At 36.6% G+C, this 19,756-nt stretch overlaps 1 protein-coding gene across 1 annotated transcript in view; it reads right to left on the bottom strand.

Annotated features, from left to right (window-relative positions):
- abcc6a (ATP-binding cassette, sub-family C (CFTR/MRP), member 6a) overlaps positions 1-10,256 on the bottom strand; it is a 35,286-nt gene extending 25,030 nt beyond the window's left edge. Inside the window, exons 1-5 of the mRNA XM_073851837.1 lie at positions 10,214-10,256; positions 6,382-6,405; positions 5,932-6,044; positions 1,961-2,137; positions 1,400-1,525 (exon numbers count right to left, since the gene is read on the bottom strand). Of these exons, the coding sequence (XP_073707938.1) occupies positions 1,400-1,525; positions 1,961-2,137; positions 5,932-6,044; positions 6,382-6,405; positions 10,214-10,256 (483 nt within the window). The remainder of the gene's footprint in view (positions 1-1,399; positions 1,526-1,960; positions 2,138-5,931; positions 6,045-6,381; positions 6,406-10,213) is intronic.
- Between the last annotated feature and the right edge of the window lie 9,500 nt (positions 10,257-19,756).

The raw sequence follows: 19,756 nt of genomic DNA, 5'->3' as shown, positions 1-19,756 counted from the left end.
CCATTTTAACGATGTTCTTGGTACCTTTCTGGACCTTGAACGTGATAAGACCCTTGGTGTCTATAGAGGGTAAGAAAGCTGTCTGGTTTCATCAAAAATATCTTAATTCGTGTTCTGATGAGTCTTACAGGTTTGAAACAAAATGAAGGTGAGCTTTTAATGACAGAATTTTTATTTTGGGGTGAACTATCCCTTTAAAGATCCTCTGAAGACTTCCTTGGTCAACCAGCTTTAAAGAAAAAATGCTAAACCAACCAGCTATACTAGCTGGCTATGGTGGTCAACCTGCTATAATAAAACTCTACTAACAAATGCAAATCAGTTTAGATTAGAATGGAGATTCATTTTGGTCTAAATTGTCTTTTCAGCAAGACTGGACAAAATAAAGCATTTTTAACCCCTTAACTGTCACTCCCATTTTTGAACAGAGACGTGAAAATGAAGTTCCAAGTTAATGCAATGTCTGATTTTAAAATGGCTTTCAAAGGATGAATTTTGAGATTTTAAGTCTTCAACTAATATATCATTCCTTATGATTTCTAAAGTGTGATAGGGAAAATGGCAACAAGGAATTCTGATTGTGACAAAGGTCAGAACTCTTGTTATGAAGTAGATTTTTGAGGTGCACCCTTGTCATAAATTAATCTATTATTTTTCCTACATAATTTGTAACACAACATTTTTTTAAAATATCTATTTAGGAGCCTTAGATATTTCCAATCAGTTTGTCATGATTATATTAGGATTTATTTGCAAAATGGTGAAATAAACTTGGGCGTCCCACAGAGGGGATGGTGACAGTTAAGGGTTAAAGGACATTAGTGAAATTTCTACCAAACTTTGTGGGCAAGAAAAACTGAAAGAGATAAAGTCACTTTCAAACCAAGTAGATGTCCAAATTTAACTTACTGCAAAATCTGCATGGGGAAATCTTTCAACCTCATGCGAAATTCCTGATTGTGTGGTTTCATATTCATATTGGAATGAATGGATTTCGCCTGCAGCAATTTGCTGAACAATAGTAAATTTAACCACACCTTAAGTCTGGGCACCAATTTTTGCATGCTAAGATAGAGCTAAAACATAGCAAATTACATAGCAAAACCCAAAATTGTTTTGTTCTTTACATTCCCAGCAGGCACACAATGTCATAAGACCAAAATTGTCAATGTCAATGTCAATTCAACATTAATGTCAGCATTAATTTGATGCCCAATACCGACGTCAGCTGACGTTGATATTTTGTTGTTTTTAGGTTGTGCCTGCTGGGTTTATTCGATGAAAACAAACAATGACTGCTCATTTTTTTCATTAATCAACTGTTCTATATATAACTTTTTATGCTGGCTTCTGCCTGTATGTCTAATACAGTAAGTATAGAACCTAGGGGTTACATTACCACGGTGAGACTGCGTATGATGGGACTGAGTAAGAAGACAAGGTGTTGCTGGATTTCCTGTCTTCGTTCCAACAGGATGTAGAAGAATTCCACGAAACCAAAGGACGCCAAGAAGAACCCCAGCAACTGCAAAAGAGCAAAGAGGAATACAATTCATATCAGGGTGAGAACTGAGTCACTCTTCCGGAAGCTCCGGTGGTCAGTGACTATAGAGAAGAGGTGCGATTTACATTATGATAAGACTTGACAGGAATCTGTGTGACTCTGAACAAACGGAGGAACAACTGTATTTCAAACAAAAGATTTTTTAGAGCGGAAGAGTGAAAAGTGACATAACAGTTCACTCGGGTGCTAACCATAATCTGAGGTTACACACATCACTCTCTTTTTTACTGTCTTTCTTGGCTACATAAGTGTGAATTCGACCCCTCAAGTCTACCCAGACCACCACGTTCACTTTGTTTTAACACTCTGGTTTGAGTTTTATAGCCCACAAAGCTGGTACTTTTGAGACCCGGACAGGCTTGTATAACATTAACAGGTCTTAGCGGTCTGTCTCACCAGCTTGGCATTGCACAGCGAAGAGAGGGGCAGCCGACCACGGCCATGGCAGTACAGATGAAGGCAGTAGAACGGAGAGAGGATCCACAGGTAGATGCACGGAGCCCACACCAGGATTGTGTTCTGGAAGCAGTTGCTCAGTTCTGGGTTATGCGTGTACCATGTCTGGTTCCAGTCCTAGAGATGAACGAGAAGATGTGCTTAACTTGTGCTCAACCGGCAATATGATAATTGACAGTTTTCTATCTTTCATTGGATCAACACTGTCTTGATCCAAACCCCGTCCACACAGAAACCAGATATGATCTAATTGTTCCAGAACATCTAAAATAAGGTTATAATTTTGTATAATCGCATGCTTTGTTTACGATATTGGTCAATTTTTTCTTGTCATTGTTTATCTTGGCTAAGCTCATCACTGACTTTTTCTTTTCACGTTCTGTTACTGGGTGAGAAACAACTGAGTTTCAATTAAGTCTTGAGATTGGACTAAATCTATGTAATTCTGACAACTGAAGAAGCTTGTGAAATCAGTCAACAGTATTAAATTGACATCTGCTAGCTTGTTTAAAACATTAAATGTCATGTAAAATAAATCACATTCTAAACTTTTACCACAGTGCATCATTTTAACTTAATGTGACACATTTATTAAATATTCCAACTCTAACTGAAAAGACAGAAAACGCAAGTACAGCAAAATTCTGGTTCTTGGCATCACATAATGTTTCCAAAGTACTTTCAATATAAATTTAATTTGTAAAATAACAATTCATTACAGGTATAAATGTGACATATGCAATATAAATTGACTGCTATATATATGCATACACACACACACACACACACACACACACACACACACACACACACACATATATATATATATATATATATATATATATATATATATATATATATATATATAAAATATAATAATATTCAAGATTTCAAGTCATATAAGACATTTGCTCACCCATAGAGGGTCAAGTCCACTTAGACTGCAAAAGGTATCCATTCACTCGTCTGGTCCTGAAGCTGTATCTATCCCTGCTGTGTATCCTGGTTCTTTAGACTGTTCTGTGGCTCTGTGCTGTGTCTGAGTCAAACTCTCCCTTCGTTCTGGGATCTCCTACACACTCTCTTTCACTTTTGTCACTGCTTGTTTCTGAGAGTGTCTGGAAGTGTCTGCTTTTTGACCACCAGTCTGACAGCTGCTTAGGTGGGTGGTTATATTCACTCTCTCCTCCCAGCAGTCTTCCTTAAACTCTCTGTCTCTCCCTCCTTCTCTATTTATCTTCCTCCTTCCTCAACTCCCACGTACTTTAGGTTCTTTATCAAAACAGTACTGTGGTTTTTGCCACAGTTCTCTGACACCACCCGAAAAAAAATCCCCACCCTTAACATAGTCTTCTCCTCTCCCCCTTTGCCTCCTATGAACCCTATCCCTTTAATTTTCCCGCAAGCAATCACCTCCATCTCAGTCCAAATGCAGAAAGTGCTGCTAGTACCACACCAGTGCTATTTGTTTGTCTTTATAGGAGTGCTATTTTTCACTTTTCCTGCATGTACCTGAGAAACACTTAGTAAGATCACACACAACCAAGCAGCGCACTCTCCACATTGTGCGATTTTATGTCCAAAAGGACTTCTGATACACTTACAGCACACACTAAGGCCAACCTGGAATTCAGTATTTTGCCTAATTACAACATTTATTAGCTCTAGTGGGACTTGACACTACAACCTTCCAGTAACCATTTCATATCTTAGTCTAGTGGTTCTTAACTAGTGAACCCACTTTCTAGAAGCTAGAGAACTTTACTTCATAGATGAGTTGAATGCCCTCATCTATGAAAACTATGAACAAAACTAGATAAGGTCAGAGAAAGAAAGAAAATATGACCAGAACTACAATAAATACAAGGTATATTGAGCAGGTATTTTAAATACAATTCTATTCACTTTTGTATAATAAACAATAAAATAAAATAAATATAATAAAGCTGAGACCCGCTCCACTATACCCTTTTTAGACTCAGTTAAGGGTGTTGATTGTTCTTATTCACAAATTATCAATTGTCAAGTACAATTTGCGTATGTACGCCAGTAGGAAAAAGTTCTCACGTAAAATTTCCGCCATATTCACAACAGGTGAATGTTCCTCGTTCTATTGTTGAGCCGTTCCATTCTAAACTAGGGAAGCGCGTGCCCGCGGCTAGTCATTAGCAGAACACGCTTCGTACATATATGTCCATATAAGGGCTTTCTGTAAAACCTTACCTTACCTCTCTCTCTCTATCTCTCTCTCTCTCTCCCCCTGGCTTTCTGTCTCTCGCACGCAGCCTTGTCAGCAGATCTTTAAGTAAATGGTTTTCTCAAAAACATTTAAAGGGAACCCTGGGTATTAAGACTTGTTTGGCTTAAGTCTTCACTGCTTTCCTTGCGATAAAAAGAGGAGAAAAGAATGGGAAGATGCCTGTGGACAAATTAAACTTCCTAAAGACATGCGTCTTTGTTCTTTCCACTTTAGCCCTGATGCATTTGAGGCTTTTAGTAGTACACAGCCACTGAAAGAGCTTACAAACAACAGAGACAAGAAACGCTAGATGCCATCTTGGCAGGATGTAAACATGCCAGTGCTTATCATGATGCCACAGCCACTGAAGGAGTTTCTCATGGATTTCACTTGATATCCAGGCACATTTAGACTCCTTTGCAGGGAAAAATCAATAGTACGGCATTTGGTTTAAGCCTACACTACACTTATATAAATTGCTAACTGTAAGCTCTTTTAGTAGCTTTGGTCATCTTGTAAGTATTTTATTTTGTGTTGTGTTGTGGTAAAAATAGCAACAGGTAGCGGCAGTAGTTAACAGAGTGCAACCATTTCACATCATTAAAATAATGGCACCTCGCACAGTCCAAAATACATATAAAACGATGTGGACTTTTTTTAAATAATGCAAATCTTTCATGGGTTTTCTACTACATATTTCAGTAAGAGACATCATTTATATTAAAATAACGCATACAAGTCTTAATACCCAGGGTTCCATTTAAAACAATAAATAGTTTTTATACAGAACTAAGCGCGTTTGTGCTTTGCCAGCTGTGGATAGGCGTATACTGGCAGTATTTTGTTAGTCGTAGTTATTACATTTTTATCAGTATAGTTGAAAAATGTCATCAAAATTGTTTAAAAAATACCTAAATTAATTAAAGTACTTGTTCCTAAGGCCACCATAAGTATGTGGATTTTGTGTATGTGGTTTCAGTTGTTCCTATAAGTTTTAACTGATGAACAACTAACTGATAAAGCCTTATTTACTTATATTTTATGCACAAATATATCCCTGTAGGCTATAAACGTATCATGTTATCTTGCTAAATTTGGTCTCAAGCTCAACTTGCGAGAACTGCAGGCCTGCACCTGTTTGGCATGTCAAATGGTTCAAGTGTGTTTAAAGGAGAAGTGCTCAAGCATTCTGTTGAAAATAGACAAGAAACGATGCGCTGAGACATAGGTTTAACACAGACGTACTCACGTAATGCAATACGTACACATTTTCACACACAGAAACTCATTCACATAGGCACCCAGACATTCTCACACACAAGTTTGTATTACTAGACTGGCACAAGTTAAACAGACTGTCAGACTGATATTATGTCTGTCTTATTTGAAGCTCTCAGTAGTCTGTTATGAAGTAACATCAGTCCAACAGAAACCCTGGAAAAGGCCCATACACCGGTGGAAAGTTTTAGGTCGACCTCAGTCAAGGAGTTTCTGCACAGACATGGAAAAATCTATGGATGGACAATCCTTCCCACAAGTGCTCCCTGTGGCCAGTCGTGTGTGAGCAAAGCTGTATTGTGTTATTCCTCAAGGTGAAAGAATATTTATACATTCAGACTTGTCTTATACTCCTTTGCAGCACCATAAGGTCTACTCATAAAAGACATCTAACGACCAGAGGGTCCTGTAAATCATCTAGAGTACCCCATAACAATGAGGCCTCTGAAGGGAGCTCAAAGGAAAGTGATAAAATAGCAGCGAGAAGCTGCTCATGGCGATAATGACCTGGAAAGGAGGCACAAAGCAGACAGATATAATCAGTCCTGGTTCGCTAGTTGCCAATTTTGACTCTCAGTTGTCATTGGTTTTAGGGATGCTCACTAATCAAGCAAAAACTGGTGCAAAATCTACACTGATTTTCCAATTATATTAAAGTCATTGTGAAGGAATGAAATGTTGTGGTCAGAAATTAAAACAGGAAGACGACTAAGACTAATGGTTCTTAGGAATGTCTTAACTATGGCAAAACAACAGTAAATCAATTTAAACAGTCTGAGAGCTGCTCTCTTGTATACATTTTAATAAAATTTGCACACTTTTCAATTGTACTATCGACTCTCACTTGGGTTTTCACTGGCCAGACCACCTATAGAAAAGCCAAAACTGCAAAAAACATAGCATTATACTGTCAGAGCAACTAAAAAAGAGATGAATTGATGCATTCTTCCTGGTCAACCATGAATCCACCAGGGGTTTGGCAAACGGACTCCAAACAACAATGGCCATCTCATTCTGTCTATAGTTTTGAGGACTGCACTTATGGCAGTAAATGAGGCGAAAAACTTCATCAGATGACAAAATGCCTCATTGCTATTGCTTGATAAAGCTGTTGCTGATGAGATTATTTACATGCGATGGTAGCTCTCAGCGAAAGAGCTGTCGGCGTTTCCCATTTAAAATACTCAAATCAGCATGACTGCCCACTTTTGTTTTTGTTAATCAAGACCAGACAGTTAAATAACAGTCTTACAACCAAACAAGTCAAAGAGGCATTATCTTTTTATGCTGTGGGTAGGGGCCAAACAGTTTCCCACAGATGAATTGTGTGTATCAAAATGTCACTACATATAGTGTTATGCAGCATGTCCTGTGCTCACCGCAAGGACATACACACTGTTATGACCGTATGTTGCGTAACTAGTCTGTGGTGTTGAGTGGGAAGCTAAAAATAGTCAGGATGCCAAAATTAATCGTGGACGTCACTTAACCAAAGAACTTTGCACTCCTAAATTTAGATTTCCCCATACAGCAGTTTTGTGGAGGAAATGTGTGTAATATATATTTAAAATTTATATTATAAATAGCACAGCTTAAGGAAATTATTTTTCAATTTGAAAATGTTTTTGTTGAAATCCTCAAATGAAAAAATATACAAGAAGTTTATTTCAAGGTGTAAGAAAATCCCAAATGTATTTTTAAAATATATGTTGAATAATAGAATTACACTACCAGTCAAAAGTATTTGAACAGTAAGATTTTTAATGTTTTTTAAAGACATTTCTGCTCACCAAGTCTGCATTTATTTGATTCAAAAGTACAACAATAACAGTAAATACTGAAATATTTTTACTATTTTAAATAACTGTTTTCTATTTGAATACATTTAAAATTGTAATTTATTCTTGTACTTTTAAAACCAAATTTTTTTAGCATCATTACTCCAGTCACCTGATCCTTCAGAAATCATTCTAACACTCTGATTTGCTGCTCAAAAAACATATATTACTATTATTAGTATGTTGAAAACAGCTGAGTCAATTTTTTTCAGGTTTCTTTGATGAATAGAAAGTTCAGAAGAACAGTATTTATCTGAAATAGAAATCGTTTGTAACATTATAAATGTCTTTATCATCACTTCTGATCAATTTAAAGCATCCTTGCTAAATAAAAGTATTAATTTATATAATTTCTTTCCCCCCCAAAAAACTCCAAGTTTTTCAGATAAATGCTGATCTTTAGGTCTTTCTATTCATCAAAGAATCCTAAAAAAAAAACAATGTACTCAACTGTATTAAATATTTATAATAATAATAATGTTTAATGTGTTAAAATAAAATATGTTTAAATAAAAAAAACTTTATTTTAAATAGTAAAAATATTTCTACATTTTTGCTGTACTTTGGATCAAATAAATGCAGGCTTTAAAAAACATAAAAAAAATCTTATTGTTCACATTATATGTTTTTGTGTATTTTAAAATATATTTAAAATATTTTTAAAATATATTTTAAATCTGAAAATATTTTCCTTCTGCATTATAAGATGTTTGTTTTGTTTTGTTTGTGTTTTTTTAGATGTTTTTTATGTTTGAAAGATGGAAAAATTTGTTCCATCTTTCAATCTGAAAATTATAAGCATATAAATATAAGCATGAAAATATGTTTTAAAATAACATAATTAAAACATATATAAGTAAATATATCAATATTATAATCAATATATTTTTTAAATATTATTACATATTTTTCTCCATAAATGTGTTTTTTTTTTATTAGTTCCATCTGTCAAATTGAAAATTGTCAGCGCATTCATTTAGTAATAACATTTGTGTTGGATTTTTACAAATCGGCTTCATACTGGATCTTTATGTCGGATATGCTCTGCATATGCTTCGATAGATTGAGATTAAACATTAGAACGGAAAGCTGAAGTCAAAGCAGTCCAAAGAAACTTGGATTGTTGCCACTTGCAGCCAAAAAGAGTTTGTTAAGCTGGCATACAGGACCGACCAGAGTGTCTGTCTCGATGCCAGTCTGGCAGAAATAGTGCCAGAGCATTGGTACACCAGTCAAACTCCACTCCATTTCCTCTAGGTCCTCTCTTTCTCTATCTGTCTCTCACTCTTTCATTTACTCTGGAGCGAAAACAGTCTAGAGAAAATAATGGTGTCATTTGCAACCTACTCTCTCCAGTGCAGATAAATATAGCTCTGGCCGCAGAGGTGCCAAACCCATTAAGACAGCTTTTGGTAGGAAGTAAGAAAATATCTTCTTTTTTTTTAAAGAACCATCATAAAGTCTGTGGCAAAGGGCCAAGGAGTGGTAAATCCAGATGTGTCAGCCTACGCATGCAATTATGACTTGTGTTGTTTTCTGCTACGCTCTACCCTCCCTCACTCCCTCCACCCTGCTACGTCGTCTGCCCCTTCTCATGATTCAGGAGGGATCAAACGTCTGGCTATGTACTGTCAAGGTCGTCTGAGTTGATGGTTTTAAGATTTTGACGGGTCTGTCGTCTACAGACATGTCTCACAGGTTTCCGCTAACCTTTTCCGTGAGATATTTGCCACCAGGCTTTTCTGAAAACTGAACTGTGAGTTTAGACATCTGTAAACAGGCAATGTAGGTTAGAATATGAAAACACACACACAAAACGTATATATGCATATATATAAATGGTGTATATATATGGTGTTTCTTCTTCCTCTGTCATGTCTTGTCTTGCCAGAGCATGGCACCCTTGCATGAAAATGTTTAGTAAAGCATTTTTTAGTTACAATCTTATCACATACACTCCACTAATGTGTCAGCTCATTATATACGTTTTTTGCTGAGATTTCTGCTGATGAAATGGATGGAATTCCACAGTAAACACAAAAGGAAAACCACAGAAGGAAGAGTAATCACCTGCTAAATTGCAGACGCTATAAATGGAGGGTACCTCTGTCTGGATTCCTTTGGATGAGATGATGGTTTGCTTTAACCGGAAGTAAATGCGTCAAGATTCACTCCAGTCAGTCGCCTAATTACAGGCTGGTAAAACGAAAATGTATCTTAATTTTATGCGTCTATAAACTCGCTGTATAATTACGTCTACATGGCAGGCCTATCAACAAATGTAACACCTTTATATCAGAGACAGAGTTGGTACTCTTTCTGACACTGCCACCTCTACACCACATATATATCTAGACCTATACTGTATGTTTAGAAGGCTGTTAAAAATATAGAACAAATTAGCCACATTTAGAACAAGAATCTTCTCCACTGAAGTGCTTCGAAACACACAGAGTTATTTCATGTGTTAACGCAGTTTCAACTGAAACAGTAGAGAAAACAGGAAAACAGGGTGGGACATATCAAGCAGCCCCGCCCCATTTTTTAAATGCCAATAGCATTTTGTTTATTTCACACTTTGGGCCAGAGCTGCTGAACTCCAGTGTTGCCATGTCCGTGGTTTTCCCGCAAAATTGGGCTACTTTAACACTGCTGCTGCTAGCTGAAGTGACCCCAGTATTGTGATATTTAGTCCCTGAAATGCGAAATTTTACCAGGGGAATTACGCCAAACAACGTGTATTTTACCCCCCAGAGCGCATTTTTAACAGGGGACCCCCCTCGAAACATGATTGGGATGGTTTAATTGGATGGGTTTTGTTGTGAAAATCTGGCAAACCTGGCTGCATTTGACAGCGTATGATAGCCACAATCTCATCCATATTGCTATAAAACATGGCATTCTGTGCAGAATTCAAATGAGTGCGTTCTTGTGACCAGACATTTTTTTCGTCCCCAGCGAAAAGCATGATTTGACGATGTGAATCATTCCCTATCCCCTATATAGTGCAGTGTGTGCCATTCGCCGTACAGAAAATACTAATTCTGTGAACAAGTGACCAATTTCATCTGCAGCTTCAGTGTCTATTTACAGTGTAGGGGGCGGGACTTTTCGGAATCTAGAGAGCATTTGATTGGACAGAAAGTTTGATGAGAAGCTGAAGTGCAGGGTGATGTCATTAAAATCGTTGATCCATTTTGACGGAAGTTAGAGACTGTAAGTTTTGCTTATATAATGCTTATATCTTCTAAATGCAAATTTTGGAGCACACTAGCTTATAGATAAACTTATAGGATACTAAAAGCCAAAAAACCTAAATGTTGATTTCATGGGGACTTTTTAAGAAACTACTATATGTTTTTCATTGTACAGACCACCAACAATATCTTCTTTGACCTTTAAAGAGGGTCATCAAGCTGCCCATTTTCCACAAGTTCATATGATTCTTTAGGGTCTTAATGAAAAGTCTATAATGTACTTTGGTTAAAAATTCTCAATAGTAGTGTAAAAAAACACCCTTTTACCTTGTCAAAATCAGCTCTGCAAAAACTCAACTCATTTTATTGCATGGCCTCCTTAAATGCAAATGAGTTCTGCTCGCCCCGCCCCTCTCTGCCTGGGATGATTATGAGCCTTGATGTTTACTTTAGCCACATTTAGCCACGTTTAGCTGCATTTAGCGGTGAAACTTGCCAACAAGCACATTATTAAGAAAGGCCTTTTGCAAAGATACATAAAAAACCTCAATCGCTCAATCGGAGACATTCTTGTGTTCCAATGCACCTGAGTCACACAATGGTGATTGGAGTGGGACTGTTTCAGCTCAGTGAGGGCAGGTCTAAGGTAAGGCGCTCTAAAAAATCAAAAAAATCTACTATCGTGGGAGTGTTTTCTGTCGGTGTGCTGTCACGCTGACAAGAAGCTGAGAATGACCTGATTTTAAAAAGAAAAAATTACTTTTAAAGATTAAAAAAATACCACTGGGTGGATTTTTATCATTGTAGGGTGGTTGTGTACACAAACTGCCAACACACATTAATGCTCAAGCAACATGTAAAAGTTAGTTTTGCATCCGATGACCCCTTTTAAAGGTCCACTGAAGTGCTTTGAAACACGCAGCGTTATTCTGTGTTGACGTAATTTCAACTGAAACAGGGCGGCAGGGTGGGACATATCCAGCAGTCCTGCCCCCTTTTTTAAATAGCCAATAGTGGTTTGTTTATATGCAGGAAGGGCATCCAGCGTAAAACATGCCAAATCAGTTGTGCGGATCACTCCACTGTGGCGACCCCTGATAAAAAGGAAGCTAGCCGAAAGAGAGAGAGAGAGAGAGAGAGAGAGAGAGAGAGAGTTTTGTTTATATCACAGCTCTTGCCAGAGTCGTTGAGCTGGGTAAAGCCACATTTGACAGCATATGATAGCCATAACCTCATCCATATCGCTATAAAATACAGCATTCTGTGTAGAATTCAAATAGGTTCAATACATTTAGTAGTCTGTGCCGACTCGCTCATATGATTCACTCCATGCTATCGTGTCTCTGGACCGGAGCAGATTGTGTGGGTGCTGCGGCGGTTCATGTGACACAGTGCAAAACCAAACTTCATTCACCACAATGGAAACATATTTAGTGAGTCATTCCCTATCCTTGATATAGTGAGCTATGTGCCATTCACTTTACAGAAAATACTAATTCTGTAAACAAGTGACCGATTTCAGCCGCAGCTGCAGCTGCAACATCTATTTATATATATTGGTGGCACTAAATGTAAACAATGCCACTAAACAGAACAAAACTCACATATTTTGCTTATTATTGCTGCTGAAAATGGTCAGTTATTGTCATGTTTTGGGCTGTACTAATCGGTAAGACTGGTTAAACCATTTGGAGTACTACATACTGCCAAAAGTTATCAGAGTGCAAACAAACTGTCTGAGGAACAAAAGCGTTTGAGCGTTTGTGGTTGGCCAAACTGAACCAGGATTTCCAGGGCAAGAATCTTGACAACATTCATGTTTGTTCTTATAATTTCTGGTCAGGTAGGTGAAATATTAGGCAAATATCTTAATTAATACTGCTTGTACATACCTTTACCACAAAATACTGCGCCTTTTCCTGCTTACTAAGTCCTTTCCATATTATTTAGCAGCTTCCACACTTTTTTCTATGGGTTAAACAGCATAAATTAGCAGAACAGCGTATTCAGTAGTACATTAACCAAGCAATCCATGCTGTTGTTTACATCCAAGTATCGCCAATATGGCCGTGCATCCAAGTAACTGACCAAATCATGATGTAAGTGCTAACCCCTTTATTTATAGTGTAGGGGGTGGGAGTTTTCAGATTCTAGAAAGCATTTGATTGGACAGAAAGTTTGATGAGAAGCTGAAGTGGAGGGTGATATCAAAATCGCTTATCCATACTGGCTAAAGTTAGAGACTGTACGTTTTAAATGCTTATATGCAAATTTTGTCATTGTTTTGGAGCACACTAGCTTATATATAATCTTAAAACTAACATATTTATACTAAAAGCTTAAAAACTTCACTTTACGAAACTACTATGTTTTACCTGTCATTTGACCTTTCAGGGCCTGTGAACCGCATGGATGGAAACCTTGGTATTTGAGTATTATTGTTTGTAGAGTCAAGTAGGAGTCCAAAACATTGATGGCCCTCCCTCGCAGCACTAAAAAACCACTTATCATTTCCTCAAAGATTATTACCTATTATATTGTCATTCTGCCCATTAACAAATCAGATTTTTAAGGGAGCACTGTAATTTTAAAGGGGCACGGAGGAAGGCAGCATGTGTGGGCCACATCAGGATGATGCATCACTTTGTCATTAAGGCTATTCTCAAACTGCAGATCAAAGACATGGTCAAGAGTCCTTGATTGAAGACTCCTAAAGCTGCTGTCCGCTCACACAGACCTATACATGCATCCATATGGAAAACCTGCACACTACGCTTGCTCACTAAAAGAACAATGCTGTGGTAAGACTTTGAGTAAACATCGTCCAATTACTTTTAACCATCTTTAATAGGATGCTGTGGCTTTTTACAAACTATAAGCAGGCCGTCTTGCTCCAAAATAGAAGCTTGTGGAAATCCGTGGGATCGGCCCGCAGACAGCTCACTGGAGCCTGTCCTGTAATCTAATGGAGAATACCACCTACTCAACCCGGCTCAGTGACGTACATCCATTCATTTATGACATAATTCGTGGTACAGACTCATGCTACACAAACACGGCTTAATGTTTATTGGCGTGCTTTGGCTAAAAATATTTTTGCAGGACTGAGGCATAAGCGGGAGCTATGAGTCCTTTATGAGTGTTTCTCCACAAAGAGTGAGTGTTTAACGAAACAGGAATGAGAATCAACATTTTTTTAACTGTTGTCTGAATATTTTATTTTCTTACTTTCTACATCTAATTGGAATCAGATGGAGCTCTAAAAGTAATTCAAATTATTAAACCATTTTGGGTTTGGTTTTATACTTTATACTGTCAATGGTACTGAGACTTTTTACACAGGCTCTGATAATTACAGTACCGTACATATATGCCTGCATATGTACAAAGCCATCCTGGTATGACTATATCAAAAAGGCAGTTTGAAAACAATTCTATTTGTTTAATTAAACATAAAAGGACTGAACTTGTATTTTCCAAAATGATACTTTTTTACTGTCTTTGTTTTTTTACTGTTCATGGTTTTGTTTATGACAAATGGCACAGCTGTCATCCAGATGGGCCATACTGCAGCTTGTTTAGAGGAGCACTGTAACAGAGAATAACCTTTAGCGGGTGTACAGTACTTGCAGCACCTTCGCAAATCAGAATATTTTTCCTCCTGTATGAATTTCTGAACACATTAAAACATTAGGTCATGATTTTAAAATAAGATGTTATTGAGAAAAGTCACGATTCAGTGAGCTCACTGTTATGAGTGCACTTGTGCAACATTAAATGGTCCAGAAAAAGATATTTAAGTTTTTTATTATGACAGAGATTCTCAGGCATCTCAGGCACACCCTGACGGTTATGGCAAATTAAAACTGTAGGCTTTCAGAAGAAAAGACTACCCTCACAATTGCACCTTTTAAACATGTCAGTGGCAGAGTGCCTGCAATTTGGAACAGTATGACATAACAGGAAGGTCATGACCCAATGCTGGGCTGCAGGTCTGTTCTAATAGGTTTAAATAAAGATTAAAAAAAGGTAAGTGCAAAAATGCAATTCAAACAATGCAGTTGATGTTAAAGACTACACATCAAACTCTATTATATTTTGTCACAAATGCATCTGTAACTTTGTGGGCCCTATCTACACCCGTTGCAATGCGATGGCAGGTGCGATGCAAGTGTATTTTTTTTTTTGTTTTTTTGTTTTTTTTGCTAGTTTCAGCCCAATACAGTTATCATTTTCACATCCGGTGTCATGAGAAATCCAGTCCGCACCCGGAATCGGGTCTCCATTAGGACCCAGAGTGATCTTATTGGTTCAATTGACTACTAATGGGTATTATTTTTAGCGCCTGATTACAATTCCTGCAAAATCACGTTATATTTAATATAGTTAGAAATGCATTATAATGACCATTAATGTATTTTAAACTGCATAGTAGAATTATGTTTTTAAAACATAATAGAACAGCATTTTACAGTAGTGAATTATTCTTGTTTTCTGAATATACATTGACAATTATAACCACTTAAAAATGTATTTACTCGTGCATTATTTATCAGACGTTATAGTGCTATATTTAAATACGTTTTTTTCCATAAAGAAATTATTGTGGTTAATTACAAATTTACACGTTATTAAATTACCTTTTTATAGTATAATTACATAACTGTAGATGTATAATATGTATGTTGGTTTTTATAAAAATATAAAACATTTTTGATCAGGCATTACCGTCGGGATCCTAAAGGAGACCCGATTCTGGGGCGGACTCGATTTCTCACTACACCGGCACCATGTTGTTTAAATACCAAATGCACTTGTTATCTGTTTGCCCATGGGCATGCTGGTCTGAAATTGAGGTGTGTTCATGTGCATTGTTGGAGTGTTGCTATTTTGAGGCAACTGAAAACGACTGCGCCATTGCCAACTAAAACCTGGTCTAAAGCACAGTATTTTTTTTACTTATTTAAAGGTTATAGGACACCTATATTACCCAGGGACACACAGCAGCACACAAACATGCCAAATATTAAAAATAAAAGGATTACATTATTCCTGTAGATCTGTTCCTTTTATGGAGAAGCGTTCAGTCTTTGATTTTGTGAATTCTTCCATGTAAATAGCGAATCTGCCATGGTGCAAGCGCAGCTGGCTTTTAAAGGGAATGGGAGATGAGACGCTGATTGGTTTATTGCACGTTACACCCAAAACACACCCATTACTCTTTAAGAGAATAGCTACAACCTTTTTGGACTATGTGCATGGCGCAAAACAGTTTTTTCCATTGTTAAACAAGCAAAAGTTGATTCGGCCCCAAGTGCACCTGCGAAATAGGGCCCTGTAACTTAAAACCAAAAGATAAAAATTAGTTGTTTGTAGATTAGTTTGTTTCTTCACAAACAGATTTGAAGAAATGTAGTATTCTGTCACTCACTCACCAATTTATCCTCAGTGAATGGGTGCCATCAGAATGAGAGTTCAAACAGCTTATAAAAAACATCACAAAAATCCACAAGTAATCCACACACCTCCAGTGCATCCAGTGACATCTCGTGAAGCAAAACCCTGTGTGTTTGTTTTTAACTTTAATCCATTGCTCCTTGCCAAAATACATATCCATAATCCATAATAATGCTTCCTCCAATCTTGTCCTTTTACATCAAAATTTGTTAACCTATTTTACTAATATCAGTATTTGCTTGGACTGTTTTTGCTTGTAAATCGTGCTTGATCAGTGCATATGATTCAGGAAAGATGATTTTTTTTTTTTTTTTTACTGGAGAAAGCAATGAACAGAGGTATTTTTTAGATATTAAAAAAAAATGCCTTAATGGTGAAGCGCCTTACTTTACAAGACATGAATTTATAGAATGAAGGTGTGTGGATTTATTGTGATATTTTTATCAGCTGTTTGGACTCTCATTCTGACGGCACCCATTCACTGCAAAGGATCCATTGGTGAGCAAGTGACGTAGTGCTAAATTTTTCCAAATCTGTTTTGATAAAGAAAACTCATACATCTTGGATGGCCTCAGGGTGAGTAAATTTTCAGCAAATTTTTATTTTTGGGTGAAGTTGTCCTTTAATAACAATCAATCTAACTAATCTGACTAATCATAGTGCTGAATCTGATATTTTTGTCTGACAAACAGACCAGACAGGAGAGATTAAGGTCGGTGGACTTGAACTTAAAAAAATGTGTTTTGAGTCTTTCCACAGTTGAAACAAGATACCTTCTGATGTTCATTCATCCTTATTTCGCACTAGTAAAAAGGAAGAGATGATCGGTTAACATGCTGCTTGAACTGAGGTGCTACAGCGATCTGACATGACACATTAAAGAGCCACAAAATGGTATTTACTCTTTGAATTTTTCTTAAAAAAAAAAAAACTGATAGCTGAGACTTTGTTTCATACCTAAAGTAACCTGTGCAGTCTTTTCTGTAGCCGCATTGTCAGTGTCCTCTTAGCTCTGTGATGTATTTTTCACTGTGTGAGAACATGATGTGTAGCATGAGAGTGACTGGCTTGTCAGACACAGGAGCAGTAAAGAAAAGGGGAAAAGGGTCAGTTGACTATTTATTAACTTTCAAATCAGACCTAATCAGAATACTGTGCCCTCTTCAAATTTATACAGAATGTGTATATAAGCAAAATATGCCCACTGGTCTTTTTCTGTCAATCTTAATATTATTTTAAGGGCATCTTTCCAAACATCTGCTAGTGCAGACAGAATCGACTATGTTAGTCATAAGCACTTGTATATTATTTAGTCAGTGACATGCAGACTATTGCCTGTTTGCCGGCTCATTGTGAAATCTGATTCATCCCAGCCAGCCACAGGGAGGTTTGTCTGGACATGAAAGCATGCACCCCACAACCAGGTGCAGATGCAAAACGTGCTGGACAAGCCCCTGTCACCTTCTCCTTCAGTAGTCGACTTGTTTCAAGAGCACAGACAGACGCAGTGGCATGTATTAGCTTACATCAGCCTGCTGAATTCCCACAGTCTGCAAAAGCAGCCTGTTTTTAAGCGGTTTAACAAGGTCTGCAGATGAGAAGAAACATTTCTGAAGGCATACTCTTCAATATTGGCGGCAAAGCTTCTCCTCTCCCTGCTTAAATAGCTGACTATAAAAAGAGGTGTGCGTCTATTGGGAGACAATGCAAATTTAAATCTGAATTTGATTCTTGTGCTGTTGTCGTGACTTTTATGAGTTGGTTTGTCTTTTCCAGGGGGATACCACTGAGCAGCAATAAAATAAAAAGTGTTAAGCCAATTTTTAAACTTGCACAAGGGTTACATAACAGGCGCAAGCCTGTAACCCGGTTCCTGACCACAGACTATTATACACACTAGTTTTTCCCCTGAGTCTGCTGTGCTACGCAGGTGACTTTAAATCCTTCGGACACACTTTGTATCAAGTGTTTTTAATGTACTAACATTTAAATTAATCATGAGATGCAGTGAATGTATTGTGTATGTTTTTACATTGCACTTATATTATAAAAAATGCTGACAAAATTGCTGAAAAGTTACTCACTTTCAAGCCATCCAAGATCCACTTCCACTCACCAGTGGATCCTCTGCAGTGAATGGGTGCCATCAGAATAAAAGTACAAAGAGTTTATAAAAGCACCACAATAATCCACAAGTAATCCACACCACTCCAATCAATCTTGTGAAATGCTGTAGAAGAAAAATCATCAAGGCATTTTAACTTAAGACCATGAGTTATGGCCAAAATATGAATCTATAATCCATAACACTTCCATATTTGTTTAGAACTGTTTTGACTTTTTTTTCGATTGTGCATATCAGCTGATATAGACAAAATGACTTTTTCACTGGAGAAAGCATATTATGGATAGAGGACTTAAAAACATGGACTACTATGGACTGAAGTCGTGTACATGTGGATTATTGTGATATTTTTATCAGCTGTTTAGACTCTCATTCTGATGGCACCCATGCAAAGGATCCAAGTAATGTAATGTTAATTTCTCCAAATCTGTTATGATGAAAAAACAACCTGTGTTCTAATCAGAATAAAAAAACTCTATTTGGGCCAAAGTGACACAACACTGGGTGTTGTTGAAGTGGTTTCTGCTAAAACAGTCTTCCATCTAAATATCTGCTAAGACAATTGCACATATCACTCCCTCAAAAACAATCTAGAAAATTCCAGAGGTTATACCTCAATGTATTGAGCAATGGAAATTATTTATCATCCAGAAGCATTCAAAGTACATTTAATTATACGCTTTGTGCATTTTGCATTAATTAGCTAACATGTTGACTTAATCTGTTACATTTTATTGTATTAGATTGGCTGGTAAAAACTTTTAAAAAATTACAGTAATCATTATTTGTCAATTTTGAATTGTGGCAACATAAGAGAGGTGTACAAAATACATCCACTACAAGTCAAAAGTTTTTGAACAGTAGGATTTTTATTGTGATTGTGATTTTTTTTTTTTTTAAGAAGTCTCTTCTGCTCACCAAGCCTGCATTTTATTTGATTTGCTGCTTATTTGATCCAAAGAACAGCAAAAACTGTAAAATTGTGAAATATTTTTACTATTTAAAATAACTGTTTTCTACTTTTATATTTTAAAATGTATTTTTTTCTGTGATACAAAACTTTTGTCATATGACAGAAATCATTATAATATTGCATTTTAATTAATATTAACATTATTATTATTATTATCAATATTTAAAACAGTTGAGTTCATTTTTTCAAGATTCTTTGATTAATAGTAAAATCCACAGATTAGCATTTGTTTTCAGCATAAAAAAATAACAATACATGTTTTTTAAGCAGCGAATCAGAATATTAGAATGATTTCTGAAGGATCATGTGACTGGAGTAATGATGCTAAAAATTCAGCTTTCAAATCACAGGAATAAATTACATTTTAAAATATTCAAATAAAAAAAAAACAGTTATTTTAAATAGTAAAAATATTTTAGAATGTTACTGTTTTTGCTGTACTTCGGATCAAATAAATGTGGGCTTGGTGAGCAGAAGAGACTTCTTTAAAAACATTAAAAATGACTGTTCAAAAACTTTTGACTGGTAGTGTACATATTTCATCTCTAAATGCATTAAAAATCTACTAATGAATTCCTACACTCTTGATGTGCTCCTATGCCCAAAGTTTTGAAACTAAATACATCACA

This window comes from Garra rufa, chromosome 12 (assembly GCF_049309525.1).
Source record: "Garra rufa chromosome 12, GarRuf1.0, whole genome shotgun sequence".
NCBI classification, from domain to species: domain Eukaryota; kingdom Metazoa; phylum Chordata; class Actinopteri; order Cypriniformes; family Cyprinidae; genus Garra; species Garra rufa.
Note: the sequence above shows the minus strand (reverse complement) of the source record. Positions and strands in the feature narration are given on the sequence as shown.